Source organism: Neodiprion pinetum, chromosome 3, assembly GCF_021155775.2.
Source record: "Neodiprion pinetum isolate iyNeoPine1 chromosome 3, iyNeoPine1.2, whole genome shotgun sequence".
In the NCBI taxonomy this organism is placed as follows: Eukaryota; Metazoa; Arthropoda; class Insecta; order Hymenoptera; family Diprionidae; genus Neodiprion; species Neodiprion pinetum.
The window spans coordinates 37993207-38003966 of record NC_060234.1 but is presented as its reverse complement, the minus strand read 5'-3'; the positions used below and the strand labels follow the sequence as shown (position 1 = coordinate 38003966).

General features: G+C 41.8%; 1 protein-coding gene across 1 annotated transcript; it reads right to left on the bottom strand.

Moving 5' to 3' along the window:
- Nucleotides 1–167: 167 nt before the first annotated feature.
- LOC124214442 (organic cation transporter protein-like) lies at nucleotides 168–10313 on the bottom strand. The gene is made up of 9 exons (XM_069134400.1): nucleotides 10275–10313; nucleotides 10029–10150; nucleotides 9065–9331; nucleotides 5451–5628; nucleotides 4972–5230; nucleotides 3520–3787; nucleotides 3036–3256; nucleotides 1446–1759; nucleotides 168–399 (listed from the first exon to the last, which is right to left on the bottom strand). The coding sequence occupies exons 1-9, from the start codon at nucleotides 10311–10313 to the stop codon at nucleotides 184–186; spliced, it is 1884 nt and encodes a 627-aa protein (XP_068990501.1). The 3' UTR covers nucleotides 168–183.
- Nucleotides 10314–10760: the final 447 nt, after the last annotated feature.

Below are 10760 nucleotides of genomic sequence, written 5' to 3'. Positions count from 1 at the left end.
AGCGGCTGAAAAAGAAAAATTTTAAAAAATGTCAAGATTCAAACTAAGAAACTTGCAAAAAAATATACTCGTAGTAAAAAGAATATCATTCATAATCTGATGTATTTCAATTACACGCTGATCACAATATACACATTAAGCATATTAGCATAAATTATGTTGTCAGTCGAAATTCTACAAATCTTACACGTTGGTACGAGTTTTACCGAGGTATCTGCAGAGCGTACAATTTTTTATGGACACCTTTTCTTCGGGATGATCTCGACACCTGCTCGAGAGATCATCCAGGGTGTCGTAGAGGGCGAGATCTTTCGTCTCCGGTAAAGTTTGCGTCAGAAACCCGGCCAGAAGCAGTCCCAGACCGCATATTGTGGAGGGAATAAACCATCCGTATATTGCCTGAAAAGAGCAATAATTCTTGGCTGTGTGCTCCGGCTTTGAGTATATGCTGTACGTAAAAGTTGCAAGAAATATGCGAAAACAACGTTCGAAACGGGGCCGTACACTTTAGACTTTATATATGGTCGGATGAAAAAAAATTCAGCGGAGATCGTTATTCACCTGTAAAAGATGTGCGAGTTTGTCTTTTTCTGGAAGAATGTTTTTTTTTAGAGGATTTTAATGAAGTGAGAATGACTTACATTGAAATATGACTTTTGCGCTAAGCGTCTGTGATTTAAGTTGAAATTACTCTGTAAACACACGACATTTTTCTTTTCTTCTCAGAAACTGTGACCTGAGATTAGAATTTTTTCCACCAAAGCGAAACGTGTGAAGGAAAGTTATTCGTGGATATCCTGTTTGTTGTTTCTTCATTAACCTGACAAAGTCCCCGGTAAGTGAATGATTAATTTTATCGCAAACGAAGCGGCGGACTAGACACTCGTCGCGTTATTCCGTAATTGAACTTTTACGGAAGGTTGATTTTGTAACAATTAAGTTCCATATCGGGTATATACTGACTGTAGGTGTGTTGTGTACTTGAAACAAACACAAACTCACGCGTACACAATACTAATTACTCAGAGTCGACTTTGACGAGGCCTCGCAGGATTCGCGCGACACGTAGCTCCGTTTAATTAAGTTTTCCATTATGGTGTAATTAATCGTTGTTGCATTGATTAGTTTTGGAATTACAATTGAATGAAAAGCAAGGAGTCGGTGCCAGCATTTTACCCCCTGAGGTACACAGAACAAGTCTCAAAACGCAGACTATAAAAAAAAGTAGAGAACAGGGCGCATATTAATGACTCCGGAAATCGGCAGAAAAGATCTGCAGGAAATCTGCAAACTTGTAACTGGACCCATAGTCTTTTGTTATTTAAAATTTTTTTCATTCAGACAATTCAGGATCTCAAGACAGCGCAAAGCGATGCCGAAACGCATAATTCCTTTCTCTAATTCTATTTTAATAGACGCCGTATGTACTTCAAGACGGCACTCACAAAGAAGTCGACGAGGTAAGGCGCGAAAACGCTCCCTGCATGCGCCATGGTGGAGCTGGTTCCAATTGCGGTGTTCCTGGTCACAGTTGGAAACAATTCAAACGCGTGAATAATGATGACCGAGAAGACGGCGCTCACGCAAAGCCGACCTAGAAGAGAGGCTGCCACTTTCCACCCCGTCATGTTCGTTGGGATGATCAAGAGGAGCAGGAGAGCAAAGCTCGCTGTCAAGAGAAGACCCGTTGCCACCGTTCGCCTCCCAACGACGCGCAACAACGGTACCGGAAACACGTAGCTGGTTGCCTCGACGACTCCTGGAAGGACGAAATCGGTGGTAAGGGATTGGTTGACAGGCCCTTAGCTTAATCGGTGAACGATACTACTGAACATCACCCGAGATGCAGGAAAACGAGTTGTGAGAACAATATTGTACTCTCTTTTATTCGTCATCTTGATATCAAACTCTGCATCATGTGCATATTATTCAACCGTTTCCCTGATCCCACGGTCGAAGCGAAAAACGAAAACGGGATATGAATATTTTACACGCCCGTATCGTATTTGAACGTAAAGTCATATGAATTTCAGAGTTGTTCGTCGAGTCATTTTTCGTAAAGACATTTTTCGTTAGAAAGAGCCGTATTTCCGACAGGAAACTGATAATTTTCTTGTGTCATCGTACAGGGGTTGAAAAGTGAAGATTTAATTCAACGTTGGGGGAAAAAATTCTGCACGCGAAATTTATTATCTAATTGCAAAAAACATACGCTTGTGCAAAAGAAAAAGTAAATGAACGCCTGCTAACCTCGTAGGAGTTACACCCGTGCGGGATATATTGGAGTGATATGAGGGCGCAGGGTGACGTAATTTCCACCCTATATTATTCGCACGTTGACACAAAGAGGGCCCGAGGTGAGTTGGGGGAGATGACAGAGGGCCAAGGGAACGGCGAGACGCGTTCAACCGAAAGGAAATAAGGAAAGTGAAATGTGAAATGCCTGTCAGGCATTCTATATGTGTTATATAAGTGTAACGTTTTCGATAGGACAATGGGACTGAAGATCTCCCGTGAGATTTGTGGCTGACAGCCCGGCATTCAAGGTTGGCTTCCGTGCCCTCACCTCAATTTCACCCCGAAATTTTGGTCCACCAGACCTTTGTCCGCGTCAAGGGATAATTCAGTCATTAGACACCTATCATATACCGCGTATTTTGTTAGACCAGGCTTTTCAGTTTCCGTGGGCAACGCTTTTTAGTGACAAATTTTCCACGGCAGGATGAATGAGCGTCTATAAACCTGAACTTCCGTAATTTATGGAGTGTCAGTGAAGCTTTGGCCAAATATCCATTTTGTCGTGGAAATTATAACCGCGCTCTCATCAATGTAGCTAATTACAAGTTTTTTTCTTCATACTTTCGTTTTTACTATTTTCACGATGATACTTTAATACAGGGGGTGACTAATTGTATCCGTTTCGGCTCAGGAACCGACCCGCGAATTCCGCATCATACAGTTTTTAGATTAAGACGTTGGAAAGGATGACTAATTTATTCGAGATAATTAATTGACCTACAGGATAAACTTGGTACCTGACAAAGCCACGTAGACGTAGGGATCGGTTTTCAGACTCGCGGAGTTAATCGTTAGAGCGTAGTAAGACATTGCCGTAAAGAACCAAACAACCCAGCAAACTATCAATCGTATCCTGAACTCCTTGTGATGCAGATAGCTCGAGCAATTAACAATCGCAGCACGAATTCGCGCCGATAACGATTTCTGTGAAGCTGTTCTGTTGGATCCGCTCGTGCGTCTGAAATATCAAGGTTACAAGTTACATGAAAAGCTTGTAAAAATCTGCTAAAGTTATGATGTAATTCTTATATTGTTACACACATGATTTGAACCCTTCAGCTATATGAAAATCATTCAGTGTAATTTCCAGCAAAAGATTCGTTACACATTTTATATGATTAGAGTTTTGAGAGTTCTTGCAAAAAATAAGAAAAAAAAAAGTTAGATTGCTTGTAAGATCTAAGGGTTGAAACTGGCGATTCAATACGCTGAAACTTATGCCTTGCTGTCGGGTCTTCGTCGCTATATTTCCCAACAATGGCCCAGGCTCTGCTCGTACGTCCCGAGTAGTAGAGCCACCTGGGACTTTCGGGGATCAGCCATACGTGAAAAACAAGGAATAGAGCGGGCAATGAAACACAGAGTTGAAGATTTCGCCAATCCCTGACGTAGTAGGCGATCAAAGAAACCCCCAAGATTCCTGCCGGATAACTTTGGTTGTATAGAACTCCGAAGGTAGATCTCAGCTTCGGCGGTGATATCTCTGACACTGGAATCAATTTGTGTTTTCTCTACGCATAGGAGATGATATTTGTCAATTTTTAACAGTTTGTCTTATTTTCTCTTATTTCTTCTTTCTTTTTTTTTCTTTTCTTTTCATTAAACACAGTGGTCTCTCGTTATAAGACCGCTTTTACCATCGGATCGAGTAACGTAAAAAGTCGCTGAAAGACTGGATGGAGGTTTGATTGGCAGCGATGATATTCGATTGGTTTTATTCACTTTTCTGCAGCCGTACAAGTGGTCTTATAAAGAGAGACGAATGCAATAATTGAACGTGAATTTCTCTTCGTTGCAGGTAACAGAAGTTACAGGCCTGCGTATATTCCCAAGTACATTAGCACAGGATGTATAATTGGATGGTTTGATAACGAAGAAGATGAAATTTGGGAATGAGGCTAAGTCGAAAAATTTTGCGGATAGCCGCAGTGATGAAGGTATCGATTTTTTGGCACGGTTTCGATCTACAACACTTTTAATTCCGCAGATTTGTAGCCGATGAGATGAGAAGTTGAGGAAGTAAAGAAAATGAATGATTTCATTTAATTCGGGGGTGGTGAAAATGAGAGCGCTGATTGCGGTAACCGATGCAGTAATAAATCAGTGTTCCCTTCAAATGCTCGGCAAGCATGTTGCAGCCAAGTATACAAAATCCCTTTACGGACGATAAGACAAATTTCGTTCGTTATCGCTCGAGCAACGCGTCAACGAATCGCGTGCAGCCATGCGACCGTTATGTCTTCAAAGCGGCAATCAATGAGTCGGTAAATTTGATCTGCGGGCTATCAAAGTTAACAACCAAACACGCTATCGCTCATCGATATCCGTCGGCTCAACCGCTCGTCGACCAATCGAGAGCTGTTCGTTTCATCGTTTCAAAATTACGCGAGCCCAGTAGGCACACAGCCAAGAAGAGAGTGTATCAGAGAGAGAGAGAGAGAGAGAATTGGGGTGTGAGTGTGCACGAGGTTAAACTACCCGAAAGTAACCGCGAACCCCGTTGTGCCGATCTTTTTGTTTATCGGTTAGCTTTCACCCTCAAAATCATCCTCCTCGTTCCGCCATCGGCGTTATGAATTCCACACGTCGTGGCAGCGATGAAAAATGTATACGAAGGACGTTTTTGGTGGAATTTCATTGCCACGCACCTACTATTAGACATTTCGGGCTTACCGATAGAATAGGCACTTTCGAAAGCACCGAGACCGGCGATTCCGATGAAAACCCTCGCGGCTATGAGAAGTTGGTAAAGACTGGTGAAGGCGACTATTGGCCCGGCCAAAATGTAGATGCAGCAAGCCGTCGTGAAGGCAACTTTTCGTCCAAACCTGTCGGCGATCATTCCGAAGGTAAAAGCTCCCACGAACTTTCCAGCAGAGACCGCAGTTTGGACGGTGGCTTTCAGAGCGAGACGTTGACACACTAGATCCCACTGAAAGTGAAACCACCCGTGGAAAGGGTGGCTTTAAACAACGGTTTCTTCTTCTTTTCCTCCTTCTCCTCCTCCTCCTCCTTCTCCTCCTCTCCTCCTCCTTCTCCTTAGACCATTTTTATTATCAAAGTCTTCCACGGTCAACCTCGAATTCATGGGTTTTCTACTCCCGTTTCATCTTGTTTCCCCCGCGAACTCGGTCCGCTTGCTGTTATCTCACCTCTGTGACCACCGAGGTACCCTGCGCATCCTTGAGATCGTAGCTGAATTCGGTACAGTCTGTTAAAATGTGACGTTTTGTCTGCGATTCCACGTTTCTCATCGCTTGTTGGTAGCTCATTTTCTCCAACGCGGCGTAGTTTCGTTTGTAGTATTCGCAATTCGACCAATCACCGGGTCTGAAACAATTCGGTCGCTTTGAAATTTCGACACAAATAAACCTCGATATTTCCTTATATAACACAATCAAAAAACTAACCCTCGCCGAACTTTGTCCCTTTCATTTAATACTTGAGTCCAGACAAACGGTAAATCGGTCAACAAGGCACAAGCGAGGTTTGTTAATTTCAAACATAAAGGGTACACGTAATCTTTTCGAGGGAAATAATCTATACCTGCTTTGAAACTAATGAAAAACCTTTCAATACAGCCTGGGGGGGGGGGGGGGGGGGGGGTATTATGCAAGTCCTCTGGATTGTTCTGTAGGACTTATTTTGTGCCCTGTTCCAAAGTTCTCTTCGAGCTTTGATTAAATTGTCAACACAACCAGCGCAAAGAACTCGTATAATTTCATCTCGTATTGCTCCCTGTACACCCCGCTACTGATGAGCAATAACTGCGGTACGTCCTTACACGACGATTTGCATTTAGATTACTATACGAAATATCTCGCAAAAACAATAAAATAACATTATGCGATAACGTTATCCGACTACGTACAAAACTCAGAGACTTCGAACCTCGACTTGCGATGTAATCGCGCATGGTATACACTCTGCTTTCAGGTTTTGAAAACATTTCAGTTCTTTTTACTTCTCAACATTATTTATTCATTCATTCAAGCTCAATGACCTCATTGTTCTGAAATTGAACTTCTTCGATTATTCCACATTACGTTTTACCCGGTCTACGGTATAGTGATCAGGGTTCATAGAAAAATTTAAACTTCTATTTGACTTTTTTTTTTCTGCTTCTTTGGATTTTCTAGGCTTTCATAACTTTAAGACTACAAGTAAACTGCAACTCTGTAAATTTTGCTGCACGTCTTCGACGGTATTATAATAACGGAGTTAAAGTCGATAGTTAAAGATTGTTAAAATATCGAAATCGGAGGTAAGAAAAAAAAAATTTTTGCATTAACCGAGCAAAAAACATGGCATCGATAAAATTGAGTCCAAAATCGTGTCGCTGCAGGTAACGATTTATGGAAAAACGTGCGTTACAGAAATCGATACGGGTTTAAAAAATGTGTAGTAAAAGGACAGAGGATTTTCCGTAGCACGATTGAAATTCCCGCTGCAGTAAATTGGGCAAAGAAATCTACGTGCATTAAAGACAACGTGAACGCGAGGACGCAACTCTGTTCTAAATCCTTTGCGGCTTGCGGGCTGCATTGCCGGAGGTTTAGAAATCCGGAATGATGTGACCGCAGCCGAATGTCCGTCCCGGGAATTGTCTGGCAGGTCTCACGGACAGTGTTGTGTGAGGATTGGTCACAGTATGGTGCGATGACCATGCATTAATTACACCCAGCCACCCCTTCGCTGTCCCAGAAATTGCTCGCATAATATATATTTCGGATGGCAAGTCGTCGTTGTCGTCGACGCGGACATGTATGAATATATCTGTGTGTGTTTAATGTTGCGTTGCCATTTTTATATCCACCGTAAAACTTTTTACTTTTAATTGTAAATAACGTTGGTAACCGCTGCGGGATTTTTAAGTTCTTTCACGATTCGGCGTTGTTGTAGACATACGTGCGGCAGGTAGGTCTCGTTTAGCTGCCTGCATGGTTGGACCCGTTTTAATACCACCGGATTTTTATAGCGAGGCGAATTAACCAACCTCTCAGTACTTTGGACTGGAAAAACGGGACAACGAAAAAGGAAAATAATAGAAAAATAAAAATACGCTGACTCACGTCATATTATACGTTTTCAACCTTCTTCGCGCGTGTGCGGATGTTATAGTATCATGTACAGAATTCATTTCAATATGCGGAGACGGCGTTTTTTATTCTCTTAATTAACGAATTTCATAATTAGCTCTATCTCGTATACCTAATACTCATAATTACTCAAAGTGTTCGTCGATTCATCCGGACATGGTTAAATTGTACCATAAATTATCCGATAGTGTAATTTCCTAATCGCTGTTTGAAAGAAGGGCATTTACATTTTAAGCTTCTGTGTATTTAGTCTTGTTTCTTTTTTTTTTTTTTAACAAAATGATCCAACTACGGGCGTTCAGTAGGTTAAACATGAAGCGATTGGTGGTTTGTACACTGGTGAAAAATAATTTTCACGCGATATTTTCACTTTCAATTGGGATGACGGACGCTTACGAAGAGTATTAGAATTCTTCGTTCGCTGCAGTATATATATCGAACAAGCTTGTACGTTTCTCATACTATTTTTTTAGGGCAACATTGAATCGTGGGTACCAGACGGAAGTTTGTCGATCTTGTTTGGCTGGGGCGAAGGGGATGAATCCCGAGTAAAGAATTAGCTCGAGAAATGGCCCAAGTTTCACGGTGCCGCGAGTTTACATCGGATAAAATGAAGAAAAAGAGAAAAAAAGAAAAAAAAAAACAAATAAAAATACCTCGCACACTTCCCTGCACAGACGAAGATGAAGTTTGCTCGAGTTCGGTAGTGGTTTATTCTTACATTCCATTTATTCTACCGTAGTAATGCAAAAATTCATTAATACTTGCTTGGAATGGAAGATGAGGTGAGAGGGTGAAAATTTAGCCTGAGAAAAAATGTGATAAATTATTTCAGGAACCTTCAAGAAATTGGGTCCAATTATGAATCCCACTTTAAAAGAATTGGTAAAACTAATTCGGGTGTCACTATGTAACGCATGTGGGTTTGAGTATTGTCGAAGTATGGGTCTGCAGCCCGAGAAGGTGCTAATTGATTTCGATAGTCGAACACGGCACGGCATGCTAGCGAAATACGTGACACGGTTGTTCCATTAGTTCTAGTGTTCCACGGCAGCTGTGAGTACACACATAGCTTTGTCAGTAAATCAAAGAATTTTCCGCTGCCCCACTATGTACATAGGTACGATTAAATTCGTAACAGCTGCGTTGGCGCCTCGTACCCAACAATTTGCAAACTTAAGAACATACCTCGCGGAAATGGTCTAATAACAATTACAGCAATATTTGCTAATTGCAATCTTATCACGCGTCGGATACTAGCTGTGAGCTTTTTCGCTAATAACCATACAGTGAACTGTCGTAACAATTAGTGATTGCCCGAAAATATTATGTAGTTTAAAACTTTCTTTCATCGCGAAGAGCAATTAGTGTTAATCTCATTTAGTCGAATAAAGCTGGTCGATAGATAAAAAAATCAAACAGATAAAAGTATTGTTGAGAATTTTTTAAAGCAGAATTTTGTGGCGAGTCTGTACTTTTTTTTTGACGGTTTTTGCAAGTTGAATTGAAATCACGGTGCAGAAACGCTTACTCGTGGCGAATTCCGTCATAAATCTTTCGACCAGCAGACGCCTAATACAGAGGGTCAAGAGTTCTTTACTCGGAGGAAATCGCGTTGCTCGATTACCCGCTACTTGTAGGACTTGAGCGGAAGTAAGGGTGCTTACTTTGGACTAGAGATATTACGAATTTGTTCCGGTGTCCATCCAGCTTTTTCCAGAACGGGAATGGCGCACCAATGCTGCGGTGTGTACCCGTAAAATACGTACACCATCACGTGGAACCCATTCAGAATTCCGGGGGATGTGCAGAGCAGAAATAAGCCCAGCATGAAACACTTCCGACTGCCGTAATTCAGCAGAGCAGCTTCAAAGACCAAGTCAGCATTCACTTCGTCGTTCGCTGAATCGCCGTTCGACGAGGAATTTGGTTCCCTGAAGGATGTAATTACGGAGTTAAAGAAATTCGGGCGTATAAGACCGAAAGCGAAGAAAAATATTCAACGGTATGTAATTAAGGAATTTTCATTTTTCCAAGTCCTCGAGCTGTTTTCTTTCATTTCAAGTTAGAATCTCTTAGGCGTGTTTGTTTTATCGTTGCTTTGTACTTTCGACTCTTGACTCCGGGCTGTATTTTTCTTCGAAATTTTTCCATTTCATATCGGCTAAATATTTTTAAAGTTTGTTCATTCGGTATCGTAACCTTACATGAGCTTTCGAATTGCCGCAGACTACGGAAAATATCTCTCGTGGAGCATAAAACGGGAACATAGGAATATTTGTAACATGCTGCGGCACAGAGTCAATTCAGCACTACCCATGGAATGGCAAAGTTTGTCGTGAACATGCGAATTGAAGTGCGTGTTCCAATTAATATTTGCCGGTACGGACAAACAGTGACAAACTAAACGTTTCATATCGAAGTCGTTTTGCTCGCGTTTGACCGTTCAGAGCGGTGAAACTTCGGTAGAATTGGCTGAAGGTTGCGATTGACGTTTAATTGAAAACCATCTCTCTTGCGGTGGCGGAGAAAGCAGATAATAAGAGAGCATTTTTTCATTTAGTGATTGACAATTGCTATACTAAAGCTCAGTATTTGCAAACAGGTAATGAAGAAACGAATACCACGCACGTTGTGTTCTTCAATTTGGCTGTAACGGATTTTTCCGAAATACCGGAAGTGGAGCCGCTTGTAGTCGGTTGCTCGAAATTCGTGATCTGTGATTTTTGCTCGGATTCCTCAGCCGGATCTTTCTGTAAAAATTAATCATGTTATAACAAACTTTCACCTTCGTCCCATTTTTCCCATGAAAAATATATTGCGAATCGGTTTTTGGCTTGGCTGCATCGCCCTGAGTCACATTTGGATGCGTGTTACTCGTTCTGCCTTTCCCTGTGAGAGTCGATGGATGGACATACTTGGCTGGAACGTCTAGGCGAGACTCGGTGTGTTTATTGAGCTAAAGCGATACCTCGGCTCGGAGTAAGCTGAGGAAAATCAGGTGAAATCTGTTCCAAGAGGCAGAGCCAGGTTGTTTCACGTCTGTCGGGTGATCGAGGTGAAATAAAGGATGTCTTTTTTATGAGTGGAATGGTTAGGTTCTGTTTCTACCATTTCAAACGTCACCGAGATATCGCACCGCCGGATTTATTCCTCGATCCGTATGATTGATCGATCGCAGGTAGAACCGCGGAGTATGTTGTCCTTTTTTTTTTTACAACTTTTTCGGTGTAGAACGTTACTTTGCAGGGGGAATCAAAGCGTTGAAGAAATTCCTGTTAGAGACCGCCATTCCGATCGTTCGTCGATCTTCGATTCCTTTCTCGTTATATCTCAAAATCGGATCAATCGATTAGATCGACC